This window comes from Miniopterus schreibersii, assembly GCF_964146895.1.
Source record: "Miniopterus schreibersii genome assembly, chromosome: 9".
Taxonomy (NCBI): domain Eukaryota; kingdom Metazoa; phylum Chordata; class Mammalia; order Chiroptera; family Miniopteridae; genus Miniopterus; species Miniopterus schreibersii.
The window spans coordinates 32,430,979-32,453,562 of NC_138118.1; the positions used below are offsets into that span (position 1 = coordinate 32,430,979).

A 22,584-nucleotide genomic window follows, 5' to 3' on the forward strand; every position below is an offset into this window, starting at 1 on the left:
GGCTCCCTCTGCCCGACATGCATGGACTCTCTTTCCCTTTTCCATCACTCAGTGTTTGAGATCCCTGCTTCTGGATGCCAGTCTACACTCCCAAGGGGAGGGAGCTTTGCAGCCGCTAACCCTTGGGCCTCAAAGCTGAGCACAGTTTTCAGGAAGGATTCCTCTTTCCACACCTCTCCTTCTCTCACCAGTCTCTATGATGTTTCTTAAGTGCCCTTTGGTGAAAATATGTCCAATCAGCTATATTTATCTTATTTTTTCAAGCTGTCAATGCAGCATTTTAACTATAAATCCAGTCCATGGCTGGGAACAAAGGCACTCTGCCTCTTGTTAGAGTGCAACCATCTCTGAAGTCAATAGTCTACATTTCTAAGCTGGCAGCTGATGCTAAAGCTGCTTGTTCCTGGATATAGGTAATTGCAACACTAGGGTGCAGACCCCACCTCTGAAGAGATCCACTCTCAGAATAATGAGCACAATCTTGGTGACCACAATGATACCAATTAGGGCAAAAATTATAGGGAACACTATGGGGTAGGCTTCTGACATGAGGAAAGACATATGCAACAGGAAAGAAGGCATTTCCCAGCAAAGAATCTGCTATCTACTATGGAGTAGGAAAAGGTTATTAGGTTAAGTAAAAGTACACTAAAACAATGATAAAGGGCTTGGAAATATAAGGTTATGAAAGTTATATACATTTAGAAATATTCTGTATGAGCCAAAAGACTGAATTCTAGGCCAACACTGGTTGAATGAGCAGAAACAAAGGGAAGGGCATTCTTGGGAGGTGAACCAAGAATCTCACATCATGTGCCTCAAGGAACATAGAGTCTAGCTCAAAGGACAGTGCCTCTTGCAATTGCTCTGGTCACACCTCTGTCAGGTAATAAATAGCATGGTAACCTGAAAAGCCACAAAGAAATGAAATAAATGATAACTGGAACAAAGTAACATGTTTTGGCTAATTGCAGTTTGGGAAAGTCTGGGGAGGATTTGGTGGGTGTAATTATATAAGGGACAAAAGATGAATAAAAACAGACAATGAGCTTCAGTTTAAACTAGGTAGGAGTGTAATGAACTTATAAATCCAAGAGCATCTTATTTATTTAAACCTGCTACTATCATTAAGTGAAAATATAATAGATGTATAATAGGTGTTGTCAATCACATTGAGTCCCTTCTTCTACCAGGCTATGTGAAAGCAGTCTGGGACTTCAAGGCCTTCTTTGATTAGATGGCTTCTCTGACTTAGCATAGGACTGTGATTGCTTGAAACATACCTTGCAGCCCACAAAGAGTCAAACCTACATAAATTGACTGGAAGACAAGGAAGAAAGAGAAAGCTTCATAGTGCCCACCAAGAAAGGAAAGATCCCCTGATACTGATACTGTTGTAATCAACTAGTTTTATTAATAATTGAAAAGGAGCAAAGGGAAAGCCAGACATTATAAGCATGTCATTTGGGCAGCTTCACCAGGAAACAACAACTTTACACTACCCAGAGATTTGACAAAGAGAAGATAGACTCATGTCCAGTAAATTGAGATGACATAAGGCAGACACTTGCCTGTCAATCACACCTGGGGACAGAGATGGTTGGCTATATTGGGAGTGGCCACTGCGAGCTCATGAAGATTTGGGATTCTTAATCCCCTGAACAAAGAATTTCACTCTCTTGGCTCCTCTTGGCATGCTTGGCTTATGGTTTACACTTGGATTCCTGGCATTCTGCCATTTGGTCCATGGCCATGCAGAGCCCCACACACAATGGACTAATGAACTGCAACTAGCTTGATGTTGTACTGGACCTTGCTCCACAGCGGAAATGGAAACTCTGGACACTGCTCTGATTTTAGCTCTACTGAAATTCTAGCTATACTTCTTCTATGACTAGATGAAGAGAAATGGGACTTTGGAAACCCAAGGGTATAATTCCACAGAAATAAAGCTTTCTACTGTATCACATCCTCCCATGCAATTTTCAGGAAATTCCTTTATTTGGGATATCACAAAGATCTTACTCCCAGTAGCTATGGGGGAAGATGAGACATATTTTTCTCTAATTACAATACTAGACACAACACTGCCTTGGGCATTACAGGACTTACATAAAATAGGTTGAAGTAAGGGCTGCCTTAAGAGGCTACCAAGAGGTGAGCTAAGCTAAAACACTGACATTCTGAAGGTCATATCCCTCTGACCTAACAGAGACCTTCTTAGTCAGCTCCTGCCAATAGCTGCCAGGCAGAAGGTGGGTCCAGGACTATAAGAGCTTTTGATATTTTTCAAGAGAAGCTAGTTTCTGATTTTTTATGTAAAATTATCAGTTTTTCAATAAAGTCATTAACAAAATTATAAAAAAAAAAAACAAAAAAAACCCCACTGTCAGCCAGATAAAACAACTTCATTAGGGAGTGTAGAGGTGGTGACCTCTGGATTATATTTTATACAAGTTCAGCAACAGCATGGGTTTTAAGAAATTGTAATGAGAGGTGGTGTGCAACGTTAGAGCAAGAGAACACAGGGTGCTCCAAGCCCTCTTTTGTCCACCTATCCGTACTCTACTCTCTCTTTCCCGTAGCACTTCCAGTTCCCAACATCATGTTATACACTTATTTGTAATTTTTATTTCCTAACAAACCTCGCTCCCCAACTAGAATAAAATTTCCATGAGAGCAGGTACCTGTCTTTTTGTTCACGACTGTGTTACTAACACTTCAACTGTATCTGGCATGTAAATAGGTGTTCAATAAATAAGTGCCAAGTAAATAATGAATGACCTCTCTGCGCCTCCACTTAAAACATTCAAGTCAGGATGAACTTATGTCATTGGGTTTTTATCCCAGGGTCTGATGTCTAATTCTTAGCAATTCATGATGCTGCTTTGGACCAGAACAACCCAAGATAATTTCTATCCAAAAATTTTAAGGTGAATAAAACACTCCCAAATCCTCCTTGTACTTTGTTAAAAAAACAAAAACCTGCATGATAGAAAGGCAAATACATACCTACTTGTGCTATATATTTAGCTGTGATCATGAAAATGCTGACTTAGTGTTTGAAATCATGTAAAAAAGCAAGAACTTTCATTAAGAAAGCATAGCTAAACCCTAGCCGGTGTGGTTCAGTGGTTAGAGCATCATCCATATATCGAAGGATCACCAGTCCAATTCTCAGTCAAAGGCACATACCTAGGTTGTAGGTTTGATTCCTGGCTCCAGTCAGGGCACATGTGGGAAGCAACCAACTGATGTTTCCCTCTCTCTCTCATCTATCTCTCTCTTCCTCTCCCTCCCTCCCTTCCACTCTCTAAAAATCAATAGAAAAATATCCTCAGATAAAGATTAACCAAAAAGGGGAAAAAAAGAAAGAAAGCATAGCTAAGCAAACAGACCCAGAACCCATATATGCTGGCACACAATGCTGTACTGAGACCACAACAGAACATTAGCAATGCCATGTTCTCTAAGAATTCTGCATAATGCAAATGGGCATGAGAAGAAATAATGCTAAGGGACTTCTATTTCTTGCTGAAAAATAAAATTATGACCAAGGAAAAGAGGCATCTTATCTGTGGCTGCATATAGAACTGGCATTCTTTTGATTGAAAAAAAAATCACTTACTATACACTACTCAAGCAAAGCTCAAAACAGATAACTACAGACACTTTTTACCACCTGCTGTCTGAGGAAAATATCTATGCAATGTGCATGCCCTAGTTTAAACTAATCTTTGAATCCCACTCAAAAGCATCCTTCTTGTACCTGTGTTCCTTTCTAGAGCGGAGGCTACAAAAGGACTAAAATTACATTTCCCTCTAAGTGAGAAAAAATGTGTTTAAAAGACATTCTAGACCTTTTATAAAAGCACTTACTTTGAAAGAACATGACAGATTATATATTCAAACAAAACACCTAAAGAGTGCTCCAGAAATAGGTTGAAAGCAAAGGCCTTTATTGGTGCTTGTAGCACTGGTCCTGCTGAGCATGGTTAACAGAAAGATTAGAGCCTCAGTTGCCTGGTCCTCCAGGCTGCTGTGTCAGGATGACAGTCACATAAATTACTGTGTTATCACTTTCAGTATGGAAGACTTTAACAAGAACACAAAAGTTATAAGGCCACAGATTTCCTTTATCATATAGAGTTTGGGGTCAAGGAAAAGGAACTGACTAGGAATATTCTGTTTTAGGAGGGATATGTGCAACCATGAGCTGACAGAAGTTGGGTGGATCCCCTGAGCCCTCCTGTTTCTCCCTGACAGATCTTGAAAGACACACAGCCTCTCAGGCCTCACTTTCTGCATGAGAAGTTTTAAAGATCCCTCAATCCTTAATGTCCTGCCACCTAACACATGCTCTGATAGAGAAAAAAATCTAATGAGCCATGTTTTTCTCCCTATTTCTTCCATTCCCTTGCCTCCATCCACATAAGGCAGTTAATTCTGGCAAAAGACCACTTCTTACTTCACCTCCCTACTCCAGATGCTTTTGATCAGATTCTGAAAAACCCAGAACTGGTTGGCTAAATTCTTTGGAGAATGTAGAAGACATACAGGTAAACTGTTCAGATGCCTTTTAAGGTGTGGTCATGGTTACAGTGCCTTTATCTAGGTGGGCCTGTCTGCTCCTATCTAACACAGTTGTCTCTGAACAGGGAGGTTTGCTCCTGAGGGCCAATTGCACTGGAAGAAACTCTGTTAGGCTGCAGCTCCTGGCAGAATTCTACTTCCTCCATTTTTTATCACAGGTGTTACTTCTCTCTAGTACAACCAGAATCTAAGTCTGAGGACATAGAAATGCTAATCATTCTAACACAAAAGTCCTAATGTTTGTCTGTTTTTCTAAAAAGGATCTTCGACAAGCTTCAGGAAACCCATCTTTGAGCAAAAAAAAAATACTCATCTTCGTAGCAGAACTATCTAGAGTATAGATTTCTTTTCAAGTTTATTATTTCCAGACACTGTGGATGAAAAAGGAGCCACATACTAAACCTGACAAGCTCAGGGGAGGCCTGCATAGTGGCCTTACAAACTCAGAGACCTAAAGTAACCACATAAGATGATCTGAAATTAAAACTTTAACTAAAAGCAGTTCATGGTTGGTAGATATGTCCTAGGGCAGTATTTTTCCTTAACAAAGGTCAATCTTTACCTTAACTGAGCCTGTCTGTTTACATCTAAGATAACACACCTGATAACATTACCTTTGGAATATCAAAGTAATTTCCTTTTTTCCAGACCCCTCAAAGCACAACCTCCACACCAGAGCAGAAGCCACAAATTCCCTCACAGTTATTATTATCGTGTTAATTATTAACTGTTAACTATCCCATACCTACCTATGTAAAAAAGCATGTCTATTCCAATCCCAGAGCTTTCCCCAATTTGCTTTCTCCTGCCTGCCTAATCTATCACCAATAGATTTCATGTAACCCCCTTACACCTTCTTTTCTATTGTAATGTAGAAATAAAGTGCCAGGTTGCCATTCTCTGGAGCATTTTCTCAATCCATTGAAATTTTGCTTCCTTGCAATTGTCATCATTTTGGCTCAAATAAACTCATAAAAATTTTCACAAGTTTGGACATTTCTTACACACATAAAGGCTTAGATCCCATCAGTTTATCCAGTGGTTCTCAACCAGGGGTGCAGATAAGAATCACCACAGAGAATTTTTCAATATGTGAATGCCCAGCTCCACATATAAAGCTATATTTGTTGGTTTGAGATATACCACTGGTTTTAGCATTAAGTTTTCCTAATTTGGGTCTCTTCCAGAGATGAGCATTCATCCTGCTAAGGATCATTCCAGAAGTTGAAAGATAGTATTCTACACTTAATGGTCAAATAAATGATCCCTAGTTTATCTCCAAATATTTTTATAAGTCCAGCTAGTAATGTTGTAGACTCATTTCAGAGCATGGTGAATCTTCTTAGAAAGTATTATAGAAAGGTGAAGAAAACCTTGGGATCAGTTTCAATTTTGAAGATTTAAGCAAAAAACACAAAAGTTATAGGGCTGTAAAATTTCCTTTATCATGCAGAGTTAGGGTCAAGGAGTTTTGCGTTGACTTTTCATGGAAACTGGAAATAAGTTAGCTATGCTGTGTCCCTTCAAGTTTCCAGTGTTATCATTGTGCAAGTGATAATGTAAATAACCTGGTTATTAATAAAGAACAAGGGGAAGCTGCAATTTAGATGCCTGCCTAGTAAAGTCTGGATGAATTGGGAGTAGTACATGTCTGTCAGTCACACCTGGTAATAGGTCATTGCCAGAGTAGGCATGGCCATTGCAAGTGTGGGAAGTTTTGACATACTTAAGCTCCTAAAAAAGAGTTCCCTCTCTTGCATGCTGGGCTCCTGGCTCTCTTGTTGCAGGTGAGGCACTCCCCTGCATTCACCCACATAGCTCATGGCCATATGGACCCCACACAATGGACTGATGGACTGTGAATAGCCTGATGCTCTGCCAGACCCAGCTCCCCATGGAGTGGAAACTTTGGATGCTGACTTTGCTTTTAACTCTGCTTAATCCCCAGCTGCACCTCTTCCAGGACTAGTTTAAGGGAAATGAGACTTTGCAGACTGAAGGATGTAATTCCATGCAAATAAAGCTTTCTACCACATTTCATCCTCCCATGGGGGCCTCCAGAAATGTTTATTCTAATGGTACCCCAAGAATCTCACTTTCAATGGAGAAATACCACCTGTCCATTTCTTTAATAGCACAAGGAGTTGTGGTTATGCTCCGATTTCACAAACTACATCCTTTGAAAGCATCAGTTGCAATCTGTCTTCTCTCTCCCATTAATCTGGAAGAGATCACTCACATAAATTTCCAGGTATAGTTGGTAGTTAGATAAAATCAGAGCGAGAAGCATAGGCCAGGTACAGAAGGTCACCAAGGTGGAAAACTTCAGGGGCCTAGCAATGGGCAAAGCTCTAAAAACAAAAACATCTTCCCAAGGGTAATCTTTCCTCTCTTAGCATATCACTGGTCATGTGGTTTAGACCCCCAGACCTTTCCTTCTTAGAGATGACATCTAGGCCTCAGTTGTGTGTTATCTCCAGGCCCAGAAAAGCAAGAAAACCAGACAAGCAACCCCATGGCTGTCTCAGGACCAGCTGCATTGAACACTAACCCTCTGTCCTGGTGCCAACCAATCAGTGGAGACCATGACCCTGAAAAGGCCCTGAATATTCTTTTGAGATCCTCCCCTGGGATCTCCCCTAAAATTTCCACCCTTAAAAGTCCTTAGGACAAAAGGACACAGCACTCTCTCTGGGGGGGAGGGAGAACACCCACACCTTTCCCTTCCCCCTCTTCTTGCCCCCAGGCATGTTACTTTTATCTTCTTCTTTCCTAAATTCCAAGGACTCTTCTTTTGCATCTGTAACTTGTTTTTTGACCCATTTTTTCTGCCTCTGTGCCTTTCTAAATAAATATTTTCTTATAGTTTGAGTCTTGGCTCTGAATTCTCTCCTAGCTAGAACTCAGGTACCAAGTTTGCTGAAACAAAATTCCAGTCTGACCCCAAGGGTCTAACACCTGGTGCCATTCTCACTGCCACCAACACAGGGAGAGTATTCAGCCATTGCATTTCCTGCATCACTGAATAAACTCCTTCAAGTGATCTGTATGCACATTTAGCTTTGCTGTTAGATCCCAGGAGTCTTATTTGAGGCAAGGGTTGTATATGAAGACAAACATAACTGAGAATCTCTAGGGCAGGGAAGCTCTAGCTTTCTAAGGATACCAGTCCTAGAAAGAGGAGAGGAGGGACATTCTCCTGGAATGTAAATACACCCAAAAAGAAATACTTGGTTGTTTTAAAGACTTTTCACTGTATCTTCAAAGCCAAAGAGAAAATTCAGAAGTCCCAGGGGAATGTAAACAGATGAGAGTACTGTGTTGGGGAAAATGTTCTCTAACAATAGTCAAGCTTTCTCCAAGTAGAGACTGGGGGGGGGGGGGGAATCAAACCTCTGCTGATGGCACAAAAAACTGGAATACTCAATAAGAAAAAAGGCATTTAAAGTTACTGTATTGTGACTGTCACTGGAATTTAGCAGCAAATGATTAAGTACTAATTTAATGCTTCTTGCGTAAAACACATAAAGTGCTCATTCTCCAAGTTACTGTAAACTTATTGATTAAGAAAGCTCCCATCTGGATGAGTTGGAAGCAGTGCCCTGTGGTGGAAGAAAAGACCTGAGCTTGAGGGTTGCTTATCCTCCTCTGAACTGATGAATGCCAAGACCCTCACTGAACATCTCATGGCTTCCTTTTCCTTACCTAGAGTTATACACATGTGGATGTGCTTAGTAAATCTGCAAAGTCTTATGTGGATGTAAACTTTTATTTATTTTTTAAACAAAAGCGTCATTTAAGGATTGGCTGAGTGCATGTTCCCAGGGCAACACTAAGGCCCTATGGACAGGGATTCCAGCTGAGACAGGCAACTTAATTTGAATCCCTGTTCCTCACTTACACACAAGACACTTTGGAACAGTGACTTAGCCCTCTGGCTCAGTTCCCTCATAGGTAAAGTAGGAACAATGGTCATACCTATGACTTTGGATTGTGGTGAATAGAGAGGAACTCACACAGGAAAAACACAAATCATGATTTATAGTGTCCAATAAATGTGGGGCTATCCCCAGTAGTTGTAAAACTTCTGAAATATGGAAAGGAGTAGACTTGGAGGGATGTCTGAAGGAAGCTGGGAAAGCCCTTCCTGGGAGAGCTACTAACTGCAAGAGGCCCCTCTAATGAACTGGCAGCCTCTCCTGTGGCCTACCTGACTCTGAGTCAACATGAGAGATCACTGCTCTTGTGTCCAGGCATATTTCTGTGTGTCCATATCTACTGTAACGTAATTAACCATGGGCCAGCAAAGCTGGTGGCTGGAATTTGGGAAGGAACTTCATAGAATGTGGATTTTTTTCCAGGTATAAATACACTTGTCACAAATGTGCATTCACATCACACAATGGAGTTGGCATGCAAAGAACTTATCTTAAGATGGAGCACAGCTGAATTTGGGGTGGATGAAGGTGATAAGGAAGGGCAAGCAATGGATCTCAAATGTTGAGACTGCACTTGAAAGAATTTCTGGGCTGGGTAATCACAATAAGCTCTGGACTGAGGCACATTCCATTATGAGGTGGAGAGGGTTTATAATGGAATGACATGGATGGGTTCTTATAATCAGAAAAACACACTGACCTTCACACTACACAGGTGCAGCAGCATAATGACCCACCAGGTGTATGCGCATCAACTCCTGGGGAAAGTCGAATGAGGTTAACTCAGTGTGTATCCCAAGCAAACAAAATCAACGACATTACCCACATGAAGAACTAGGTGCCCCCACATCCCACCAAGATACCTGTCTTGGGCAACCAACATGTAAAAAGAAAAATTGCATGAGGATGATATGTATTTTGATAAAATGGACAAAATGTAGCAAGCAACATATTTTGTGTCATGAATATTTTTTTAATCCCCACAGAGGACACGATTAGAGAGAGAAAAGGAGAGAGAGAGAAAGACATTGATGTGAGAAACATCAATGTGAGAGAGAAACATTGATTGACTGTCCTCCATACATGCTCCAACTGGGAACTGAACCCACAACCCAGGTATGTGCCTTGATCAGGAATCAAACTGGCAATCTTTTGGTGTACCAACTGAGCCACTCTGACTGGGCATGAATAATATAATTTAGATTTCAAAATATAACTTTAAGGAGTAAAAACATGGGCCTACATTTTTTTTTTTCTTTTTAGGAAACCAAGATTTGGTATGGTATCTTTGGGGGGGGGGGGGGGGGAGTTCTGTCTTTGAGAAAACTAAAAAAAAATTCTGATATGCTCCACTCATGAGACCTCTTCAACTTCAATGAAAATGGATCTATAGTTAAACTGCTGAAAATATCACTGATTAATCTTGGTGCCTTTCTCACTTAGGAATGTGAAAGACTGAAGGTGGAGCACCATTCCCTTACATGTAGTCTAGCAGAGTATTACATCAAATGGCAATCACTGGTCACATTATCACCATTTTAGTACACAGAAACTATGTCAAAAATTAGGACATGAACAGAAAGATGTCAGGGACAAGAAAATTGGTGAAGGTATTTTACCAGGGTCTACTTAATCCAAGTATCACTTTAGTTTATAAATCTTTATTCTGATTCAGAGTGATAGGGAGGGCAGGGGATGGATCTCAAATGTTAGGACTGCACTTGAAAGAATTTCTGGGCTGGGTAACCACAATAAGTTAAAGTTGCTATAAAAATAATCAACATGGTCTTATTCCAGAATAAAATGATGTATGATATCAGGTTTTCAAAAACCCAATGAAACCTGAAGTTTTGCTGACAAATGAGTTCAGGTAAGAAATGAGTCACAAGCTTGCATTATGGGTGCATAGATTATGGTCCCAACCCTGGTCTGAGCAAATCTGAATAGTAGAGAGAGAAAATTTGACCTCCATGTACTAAGATTATGCTCTGTGCTATCCTCATGCTGGGCACTGTTTGGATTCTCAGTGGTAAGGAAACTCCCTGGTATTCCCTCTTTAAAGCCCCTTTCCCTGTCATGACCACTGTCCTCCTAACAGCTTCTCAGAATGCCAAGCTCTGCTCCATTTGCAGGCTCTTCCATGCTGAAGCTCCTCAGAACTTCATATGTTCACACTAAGGGCCTGTATTCCTGCCCATGACCTCAATTACTATCTGAACATTGATAACTCTCAAATTCCTGTGACAGCTTAAAGCTCTCATCTGATGTCCAAACACAAAACCTACTGGGGATTCTCACAGTCCCCCAAATGCAGTATAAAAGAAGTTCAAGAAATTTAATCACAAATATGAGCCTATCTTCAGAAGCCCATACTCAATAATGGTTCCTCCACCTACCTGGTCTTCCTGTCAGGAACTCAGAAGTCCACTTCAACTCTTTTTTCTTCCCCAGTGAATCTTCTTCATCCAACCAAGCACCCAGTTCATTGGCCCAAATCTTTTAACAGTTCCAGAATCCATTTGCTTCTCACTATTTCTACCTCCTCAAAATGGCACAAACCTCTCTCTCCTACTCAATCTCAATTGATCCACCTTACACTAGTCCTTAATACATTCTCTACAACAGACAGAATATATTTTGTAAAGGGAATATCTTATTGTGGCACTTCCTTCCTTTAGTGGCTTCACACTTCCTTTAGGTTAAAGTTCAAAATACAAGTTTGAGATTTATTTATTTCATGCAAACATAAAAAATGGATCTGGCCCTGCCTCCTTCTGACCACACTGCCTGATTCCCTTCACTCGACCAAGAACACCTCAGCCACAGGGAGCTTTACAGTCTTTAGAAACATTTACTTCTCTCCTTAGAGACTTTACTATATTGTTCCTTCTGTCTGAAACATGCTTCCCTCAGCCCTTCTTTTTCCACAACTTTCAAGCTTCAGTCCCCTTGTGTCTCCCAGGCAGAGAGATGCCCCTGGAAAAGTACCCTGTACTTATTTTGACAGTTTGGAAGCAAATTCTAAAGAATTGTTAATGTAATTTGTTTAATGTCTGTCTTGCAAAGTCACCCAAGTTTCTCTAGTGGCTGGTCTGTCATCCTCAATACTCAGAGCCTGGTATAAGGGAGTTCTTGCTCTATACAATAACAATGGCATGAATTAATTATTCAATGACCAAGGACCATCTGAGTCCTTGAGCAAATCACAGCCTAGGCTTTAAAAGGTATAAATGAAACCATTTGTTGCACCTGCCCTAAGCCAAATTTTGATCCAGTTAATCAACATACAAACACACATTAAGAGAGTAAGCAATATGGAAAAAAAAAAAGACCATTCAAATGAGATATTGTCGATTTAAAATTTAGCACTGAGGATACTGTACTGTACTGTAAATAATTTTCTTATAATTTTCTAACTGTTTAACTGCAAAACATGATGCTGGCAATGAAAAATAAGAGCAAAAGTGGAGACTATTAAAAAATGAACAGCACTGAAAAGGATTCAGCTCTAAGTGATCCAAGATGGCGGCTCAGTAGGTGGAAGCTACATTCACTTCCTCCAAGCACCAAACTGGAATTACAACTAAATTATAGAAGAATCATCCTACCTAACCACCTGAGGACTAACTGAAGAGAAGTCTTATAACCAAGGATTTACAGAAGAAGCCACATCAATACAGGTAGGAAGGGCAGAGGTGCAAAAAGGAGTGGCTTTGCTCCCATGGGTGGTGGCTAGTGTCCTGAAGGATATATCACTTGAAGGGGGTTACCCCTGAGAAATATGGGGTCTGAAGCTCAAGTAAGGCTCCCCATCCCAGAGTATCAGAGCTGGGAACAGGAAGTCATATCTGGCTGTGAAAAGTAGCGGAGTTTTTCTGCCAGGGAGAGATGGAATCCACTAACAACACAGGCAACAGCTTAAAAGGCAAACACAAAATTTAGTCGGCATCCATTCATTGTGGCCGTGGCAGAGGGGAGGCAGAGTGGAATAGAGTCCTGTAAAGAGAGTCTGGGATTTCTGGCTCTTGGGAGGGAGCTAAAGAGCAAGCCACCATGATCTCTGTGCTAAGCTATTCTCCAATAATGTAGACACAACCTTTCTTCAATGGAGCAATCCCCTCTCTGTGGCATCAACCTGGGAGAAAGCAATAGCCCCAATTTCTGGACACCTTTTCACCCCACCCAGTGGAACTTATACCCTGTTGCAGAGAACAGCCAGAGGCTCTTTCAGTCACTGACCCTAAAAGGCAGGCAGCAGGCAAAGCCAGACTGAGGTGGACCTCAAGGTGCCTTGGGGCTTTTGCTGAACTAATACTGGTTTTGGAGATGGTAAAAGCCAGCTTTAGTGCACAGCTTGGTCATTCTTGCATGACCCAGGTGTAGCAGAGGAAGCTACAAACAGTGGATAGCTTGTAGCTCCAAAGAGATTGCCAAGGTCAGTCACAAGAAGCACCTTGTACTGGTCTACACCAGAGTCCCTCCCAATATGCCCAGGACCAACACACCTACTGGTCCACTTCAGACAACATCAGAGCAGGATCCAATATGGTTATCAAGCAACATATCAAAATATATATATATCACAGCAGGCATCAAACACTGCTGAGGCCAGCACCTGCACAGCAGATCACATGCTGTGGTGAGAGTTGAGCCTTATAGTCAGCCATCCTGAGGGTCAATCCCACACACAAACAGGCCAATAACAAACAAAATTCAATTACAGGATACCAAGATGGCAGAGGATTAAGTGGAAGCTACTCTGAAACTCTCCCAGGACCAAACTGGAATTATAAATAAAATGTAAAGAAATTGTCCTGAATAATCAACTGAAAACTAGATAGAGAGTACCCTCATAACCAAGGACCTAAAGTGAGATCACATTAAGACTGGTAGGAAGTGCAGGGGTGAGAGGGCTGGCTGGGCTCCCAGAGGCAGCAGCCAAAGGTCCAGAGGGATATCTCAGGTGTGAGGATTTCATACCAGAGTATCAGAACTGAGAAAGGTGTCCACATACATTTGGCTGTGAAGAGAAGCAGGGCTTCTGTCTGCCAGGGAGAGATGGCTGGAAATGCAGGCACCTTCTTAAAGAGCCAATGCACAAAGTTTTGTGTACAGGCACTCACACTGTGCTCTGGCAGAGGAAGGGCAGAGTGCACTAGAACACTGTGAGGAGAATTCAGGGTTGCAAGTTCTGGAGATTGAGCTCAGAGGGCAACTGCCTGGATTCCTATGCTGAGTCATTCCCCCATACTGCAGAGGATATATTTTTCAGGCATACTTTTGCCAGCCAAGCAGATTTTGCCTGGGGGTGGGGGGGAGTAATTGGCACACTCAAAGGAAAACCTCTAGCTCCACCCTGTGGAGTTTTCTCCTTGCTGTAAATAGCTTGAGGCCCACTAAGAGATTAAAACCAATCAGTCTGCAGGCAGAGAAAAATATCTGGGTGCTTTGAATCTTTGCTTGATCTTCTTGATGCAGGCCTTGGAAAAATAGACTGTGGTGTGCATCTTGGTCCTGACAAAACACACTCAGTCCCAGCAGAGGGAACAACAACCCAGCCCAATGAAGGGAACCACAAGCTGTGGGTTGTTGATAGCCACAAACAGGGTACTAAAGGCAAGTCAAAAAGAGCATCTGACATTGGTCTGTACCAGACACCCCCTAAAAAGACTGAGAATCCTAGCAAGTCTACCTAATAGAAACACACTCAAATAGGCAGCCAAAAGAGGGAGACAAAAAAAACAAGCCCCAAATGAAAGAACAAAAGAAGTCTCCAGAAAAATAGCTAAATGAAATGGAGATAAGCAATCTGTCAGATATACAGTTCAGAATTATGAGTGTAAGGATATTCAACAGCATGAGAAGAGATATAGAAACTATTAAAGAAATTATGAATGACATAGCAGAAATAAAATATACATTTGAAGGAATAAACAGCACATTACATGAAGCTGAGGGTCAGATAAGTGAATTAGAAGACGGGGTAGAAAAAATCATTCAATCAGAGCTTCAAAAAGAAAACAAAAATCAGGAAGACAGTTTAAGGGTGCTGTGGGACAACATGAAACATAATAATATTCACATTATAGGACAGTCAGAAGCAGAAGAGAATAATCAAGGGATAGAGAATTTGTTTGGAGAAATAATGGCAGAAAACTTCCTTAGCCTGGTAAAGAAAAAAGTCACACAAGTTCAGGAGGCAGAAAAAGTCCCAAGAAAGAAGAAGCCAAAGAGGCCCACACCCAGACACATCATAATTAAAATGCCAAATACTCTAGACAAAGAGAAAATATTAAAGGCAGCAAGAGAAAACCAATCTGTTACTTACAAAGGAGCTCCCAAAGGCAGTCAGCTGATTACTCATCAGAAACTACAGGCCAGAAGAAAATAGCATGAAGTAGTCAAGGTAATGTAAAACAAGGATCTGAAACCAAGATTACTTTATCCAGCAAGGCTATCATTCAAAATAGATGATGAAATAAAGATCTTTTCACACACAATAAAAAGACTAAAGGAGTTTATCACCACCAAACCAGCATTGCAGTAATTGTTAAAGGGAGTGCTGTAATATGAACTAGAAATATATATAGAGAAACATAAGCATAAAGGAAATGGCAATAGGTAAGTACCTATCAATAATAATCTTAAATTTAAATGGTTTAAGTGATCCAATTAAAAGGTGTAGGGTAACTGAGTGGGTAAGAAAACTGAGTGACCAAAGTACATACTGTTTAAAAGAGACCCACCTTAGAAAAAAGACTCACACAAGATAGAGTGAAGGGGCGGAAAAATTTTCCATGCAAATTGAAATGGAAAAAAAGCTATCATAGTAATACACTTAAAATAGCCAAATAGACTTAAAAATGAAGACCATTACAAGAGACAAGAATGGTCACTACATAATATTAAATGGATCAACCCAACAAAAGGATATAACCCTGATAAACATATATGCACCCAAACAGCATCTAAATTTACTAAAAAAACAACAAAAAACTTCTGGAGGACTTTATGGGACAGATCAACAGCAATACAGTCATAATAGAGGACTTAAACACCCCACTGACTTCACTAGATAGGTGTTCCAGATAAAAAATCAATAAGGAAACAGTGAACCTTAAGGACATACTAGATCAGATGGATTTAATTGGCATTTACAGAACATTCCACCCCAACGCTACAAATATACATTCCTCTCAAGTGCATATGGGACATTCTCAAAGAGAGACCACATGTTAGGACACAAAACAAGTCTCTACAAGTTCAAGATGATTGAAATAATATCAAGTATCTTATCATAATAGCATGAAAATAGAAATCAACTACAATAAAAACACTAAAAAACATTCAAACACATGGAGGCTAAATAGCATGTTATTAAACAATGAATGCATTACCCATGAAATAAAGAATTAATAAAAAACTTTCTAAAACAAACAAAAATGAACACACAACGACCCAAAATCTATGGGACACAATGAAAGCAGTCCTGAGAGGGAAATTCATAGCACTACAGGCCTATGCCAATAAACAAAAAAATCTAATAAATTATCTAATCTTACAACTTAAAGGCTTAGAAAGAGAACAACAAGAAAAGTCGAGAGTAAGCAGAAGGAAGAAAATAATAAAGATCAGTGCAGGAATAAATGTCATAGAGACTAAAACAATACAAAATATCAATGAAACCCAGAGTTGGCTCTTTGAAAAGATAAACAAGGTGGATGGACATTTAGCCAGACTCATCAAGAAACAAAAAGAGTAACCAAATAAACAAAATCAAAAAGTAACAACTGACCCAACAGAAATACAAGGATTGTAAAAAAATACTATGAATAACTGTATGTCACCAAGCTGGACAATGAAGATGAAATGGGCAAATTCTAAGAAAAATACAACCTTCCAAAACTCAATCAGGAAGAGTCAGGAAACCTGAATAGGCCAATAACTACTGATGAAGTTGAAGCAGTAATCAAAAAAATTCCCAGCACAAAAAAAACCCACACATGGTCCAGATGGATTCACAGGGAAGTTATAACAAATATTCAAAGAAGAACTAACACCTATCCTCCTCAAACTTTTCAAAAAAATCCAAGAGGAAGGAACACTTCCAAGCTTTTTTAAAGAGGCCAGCATTAGCCTAATTCCAAAACCAGATAATGACACTACAAAGAGAGAATTATAGGCCAGTATCACTGATGAAAAAGATGCTAAAATCCTCAACAAAATATTAGTTAGTCAGATTCAGCAACACATTACAAAGATCATACACCATCTCCACATGAGATTTACTCCAGGAATGAAAGGCTGATACAATATTCACAAATCAATAAATGTGATATATCACATAAACAAATTGAAAAACAAAAATCACATGATCATATCAATAGATGTGGAAAAACAGTTGACAAAATATAACATCATTTTTGTTAAAAACTCTCAGCAAAGTCGGAATAGAGGGATCATACCTCAATATAATAAAAGCCATATATGACAAACCTACAACCAACATCATACTCAAAGGGCAAAAACTAAAGGCATTTCCTCTTAGAACAGGAATAAGACAGAGGTGTCTACTTTTACCACTCTTATTCAAAATAGTACTGAAAGTCCTAGACACAGCAATCAGATAAGAAGAAAACATAAAAGGCATGCAAATTGGAAAAGAGGAAGTAAAACTGTCATTATTTGCAGATAACATGATATTGTAATAGAAAATCCAAAAGATCACCAAAAAACTAGTAGATTTAATAGATGAATTTGTCAATGTAGCAGGATACAAAATTAACACCCAGAAATCTATGGCATTTTTATACACCAATAATAAACTCTCAGAAAGAGAAACTAAAAACACAATCCCATTTACCATTGCAACAAAAAGTTAAGATACTTAGGAATAAACTTAACCAAGAAGTTAAAAAACCTGTACTCAGAAAACTACAGGACATTGCAAAAAGTGATAGAGGGAGATATAAACCACTGGAAGAATGTACTGTGTTCATGGATTGGAAGAATTAACATCATTAAAATGTCGATACCACCCAAAGCAATCTATAAATTCAATGCAATGTAAGGAACTCATACAACCTAACAAAAGGAAGACAAACAATTCTATTTAAAAATTGCAAAGGACCTAAACAGACACTTCAAAGAAGACATACAATGGCCAAGAGACACATGGAAAAAATGCTCAAAGTCACTAATCATCAGAGAGATGCAAATTAAAATGACAATGAGTTATCACTTCACACCAGTTAGAATGGCTACCATCAAGAAAACGACAAGTGTTGGAGAAGATGTGGAGAAAAGGGAACTCTAGTACACTGCTGGTGGGAATGGAGACTGGAGCAGCCACTATGAAAAACAGTATGGAGTTTCCTCAAAAATTAAAGATGAAACTGTCATTTGTCCCAGTGATCCCACTTCTAGAAATATATGCTGGGATACTCAAAACACCAATCAGAAAGAATTTATGTACCCCTATGTTCATAGCAGCACAATTTACAATAACTAAGATCTGGAAACAGCTCAAGTGCCCATCAGTAGATGAGTGAATAAAAAAGATGTGGTATATTTATACAATGGAATACTATGCAGCTGTAAAAAAAGATCTCTTACACTGTGGGACAGCATGGATGGAACTGGAGAGTATTTTGCTAAGTGAAATAAGCCAGTTAGAAAAAGACAAGTATCACATGATCTCACTCATATGAGGAATATAGTGAACAAAATAAACACATCAACAAAACAGATCCAGTGACATAAAGGCATGGAACAGACTAAGGAATCTCAAAGGGAAAGCTGGAGTGTAGAGTGGGTGGGGAGAGGTTAATCAAAGAACTTACATGTTAAAATGCATAACCCTTAGATGCAGACAATAGTACCTGGAAGGCCTGGGGGTAGGTTGGATGTTCGGTGTAAGGTATCAATGGGGGAAAAAAGGGAGGGATCTGTAATGCTTTCAACAATAAAGATAAATTTTAAAATTCTTAATTATGACAGAAGGGCTCACATAACCCACACAAGGGACAGTACTGGAGCACCCAGCTCCTTTGATCAAAGAGACTGCACCACTAGACCCTACAAGACACCTACTACTTAAAGCCACACAACCAAGACTGGGAGTCATAAAAGATCTACCAAATACATAGAAACAAACACAAGGGGGCAGCCAAAAAGGGGAGACAAAGAAATATGCCCCAGATGAAAGAACAAAAGGAAATTCCAGAAAAAAGGATAAATTAAATTGAGGCAAGGAATTAATAAGATATGGTGTTCAAAAAATTTGTTATAAGGATGCTCAACAGCATGAAAAATGACATAAAAACCATCATAAAGGACCAATCAGAAATAATGAATACAATATCTAAAATGAAGAACACACTGGAAGAAATAAACAGCAGGTAAAATGAAGCAGAGGATCAAATCAGCAAATTATGAGACAAGGTAAAAAATAACATCTAATCAGAGCAGCAAAAAGAAAATAAATTAAAATTAATGAAGACAATTTAAGAGGCCTTTAGGACAGTATGAAGAGTAAAACAACATCCACAGCATAAGGTTACCAGAAGGAGAAAAGAAAGAGCAAGAGAATGAAAACTCATTTGAAGAAATAATGACAGAAATCTTCCCTCACCTGGTAAATAGAAGAGACCTACTAATCCAGGAAACACAGAGTACCAAACAAGATGAATTCAAAGAGGACCACACCAAGGTACATTATAATTAAAATAGCAAAGGTTAAAGACAAATAGAGAATATTAAAATCTGCAAGAGAAAAACAATTATCTACAAGGAAGCTCCCCTAAGACTGTCAGCTGATTTCTCAGCAGAAACATTTCAGGCCTGAGGGATTGGCATGACATATTCAAGGTAATGAAAAGTAAGGACCTACAACCAAGACTATTTTACCCAGCAAGGTTATCATTTAAAATTGAAGATGAAATAAAGAGCTTCCCAGAGCAGAAAAAGCTAAAGGAGCTTGTTACCACCAAACCAGTATTATAAGAAATGTTAAAGGCCTACTTTATGGGAAAAAAAGGGGGCAGGGGGTGGCACAAGAAAACAGTTAAAAGAATAAATGGCAATAAATACATACCTGTCAATAATCCCTTTAAATGTTAATAGCTTAAATGTTCCAATCAAAAGACATAGTGTAGCTGAATGGATAAGAAAACAAGAACCATATATGTGCAATCTGCAAGAGACCTGCTTCAGAACAAAAGATACACACAGACTAAAATAAAAGGGAGGGAAAAAGTATTTCATGCAAGCAGAAAGGAAAAAAAGCTTGGGTAGCAATACATATATCTGACAAAATGGACTTTAAAACAAAGGCTATAATAAGGGACAAAGAAGGACACTATATAATAATACAGAAAGCAATCCCACAAGAGGATATAACTTTTGTAAACATTTATGCACCCCAAATATGAGCACTAAATATATAAAGCAAATCTTGATAGACATAAAGGGAGAGATTGACAGTAATAAAGTCATAGTAGAAAATTTTAACTCCCCATTGACATCAATGGATAGATCTTTCATACAGAAAATCAACAAGAAACAGCAGCCTGAGGTGTAATGGATTCAGTTGATACAATTAGAGCATTTTACCCCAAAGCATCAGAATATACATTCTTTTCAAGTACACACAGAACATTTTCTAGGATAGACCACATGTTAGAATAAAAAACAAGTCTCAATAAATTTAAGAAGATTAAAATCATATCAAGCATCTTCTCTAACCATAATGGCATAAAACTGGAAATCAATTATAAGAAAAATACTGAAAAGCACACAAACACATGGAGGCTAAGTAAAATGTTACTAAAAAATGAGTGGGTCAACAATGAGATCAAGAAAAAAAATCAAGTTACCTTGAGACAAATTTAAATAAACATAACCACTAAAAAACCTCCGGGACACAGTAAAAGTAGTCCTAAAAGGGAAATTCATAGCAATACAGATCTGCCTATAAAAGCAATAAAAATCTCAAATAAACAATCTAACTTTACACCTAAAGAAACAAGAAAAAAAAAAGAAACAAAGATCAAATTGAGTAGAAAGAAGTAAATAAAAAAGATTAGAATGGATTAAATGACATAGGGACCAAAAGAAACAATACAAATGATCAATGAAACCAAGAGCTGGCTCCTTGAAAAGATAAACAAGATTGAAAAACCTTTAATCAGACCCATTAAGAAAAAAGAGCATACCCAAGTAAATAAAATCAGAAATGAAAGAGGAGAAGTAAAAACTGACACCACAGAAATACAGAGGATTGTAAGAAAATATTATGAACAATGGTATGTCATCAAATTGGACAATCTGGAATGCCAAAATTCCAGGTAATGCTCAATCTTCCAAGACTTAATAACATTACAACCAACCAAATCAAAGCAGTAATCAAAATACTGCCAATAAACAAAAGTCCTGGATCAGATGGCTTCACAGGTGAATTTTACAAAACATTCAAAGAAGAACTAACACATATCCTTCTCAACTATCACCAAAAAAAAAAAAAAAAGAGTAGGGAAGACTCCCAAGCTCATTTTACGAGCATTATCCTAATTTCAAAACCAGATAAAGACAGTAAAAAAAAAAAAATTTATAGGTTAATATCCCTGATGAAAATAGGTGCAAAAATCATCAACAAAATATTAGCAAACTGGACTGAACAAGACATTAAAAATTCATACACCATGATAAAGTGAAATTTATTCCTGGGATGCAAAGTTGTTACAATATCTCCAAATCAATTAATGTGATAAACCACAAACAAAATGAAGAATAAAAATTACATTATTATATCAATAGATGCAGAAAAAGCATTTTATATAATCCAGCACCCATTTATGATAAAGCCTCGCAGCAAAATGGAAATAAAGGGAACATACTTCAACATAAAAAATGCCATATATGACAAACTCACAGCTAACATTTTACTCAATAAAAAAAACTAAAACCATTTTCCTTAAGATAAGGAACAAGATTGGAATGTTCGTTTTCATCATTCTTATTCAAAATAGTAGTGGAAGTCCTAGCCACAGCAATCAGACAAGAAGAAATAAAAGATATCCAAATTGGAGAGGAAGAAGTAAAACTCTCATTATTTGCAGGCGACATGATACTGTATATAGAGAAGCTTGAAGAAACCACCAAAAACTACTAAACTAATAAATGAATTCAGTAAAGAAGCAGAATACAAAATTAATATTCAGAAATTGGTTGCATCTTTATATACCAATAAAGAACTACTAGAGATGGTAACTAAGAAAGTAATCACATTTACAATTGCATCAAAAAAATACCTAGGAATAAACTTAACCAAGGAGGTAAAACCCCTATACTTGGAAAATTATAGGCACTGAAGAAGCAAATTGAGGAAGATAGAAATAAATGGAAGCATATATCGTGTTCATGGATAGAAAAAATAAACATCATTAAAATATTGATGCTACCCAAAGCAGTTTATAGATTCAGTGCAATTCCTGACAGAATAGCAATGGCCTGTTTCACATAACTGGAAAAAATAATCCAAAAATGTATAAGGAACCACACAAAAAAAACACGTAAAAACTGAATAGCTTCAATGATCTTAAAGTAGAGTAAGGTAGGGAGTATCATGCTACCTGATATCAAACTATATTACAAGGCCATAGTAATCAAAACAGTATGGTACTGGCATAAAAGCAGACATGTAGACAAGTGGAACAGAACAGAGAGCCTAGAAATAAACCCACTTCATTATGATCAATTAATATTTGACAAGGAAGAAAGAACAGACAATGGGGTAAAGACAGCCTATTCAATAAGCAGTGCTGAAAAAGTTGGACAGATACATACAAAAAATGAAACTAGAGTGCTTCCTTACAACATATGCAAAAATAAAGTTAAGATGGACTAAAGACTTAAACCATAAAATTGCTAAAAGAAAACAGTCAGAAAGATCTCTGGCATTTCTCTTGGCAATACTTTCCCTCATGCAAGGAAACAAGAGGAAAAAAAACAAAATGGGATTATATCAAACTAAAAAGTTTTTGCACAGCAAACC

General features: G+C 38.5%; 1 protein-coding gene across 6 annotated transcripts in view; it reads right to left on the reverse strand.

Moving 5' to 3' along the window:
* HECW1 (HECT, C2 and WW domain containing E3 ubiquitin protein ligase 1) overlaps nt 1-22,584 on the reverse strand; it is a 584,554-nt gene that overhangs the window by 429,412 nt on the left and 132,558 nt on the right. For 4 of the 6 annotated variants that reach the window (XM_081147957.1, XM_081147953.1, XM_081147955.1 and 1 more), the window contains one exon: nt 9,232-9,289. The exons of the other annotated variants lie outside the window; for them this stretch is intronic. In XM_081147957.1, the coding sequence (XP_081004083.1) occupies nt 9,232-9,258 (27 nt within the window). In that variant the 5' untranslated portion in view covers nt 9,259-9,289. The remainder of the gene's footprint in view (nt 1-9,231; nt 9,290-22,584) is intronic. 6 annotated transcript variants of the gene reach the window in all.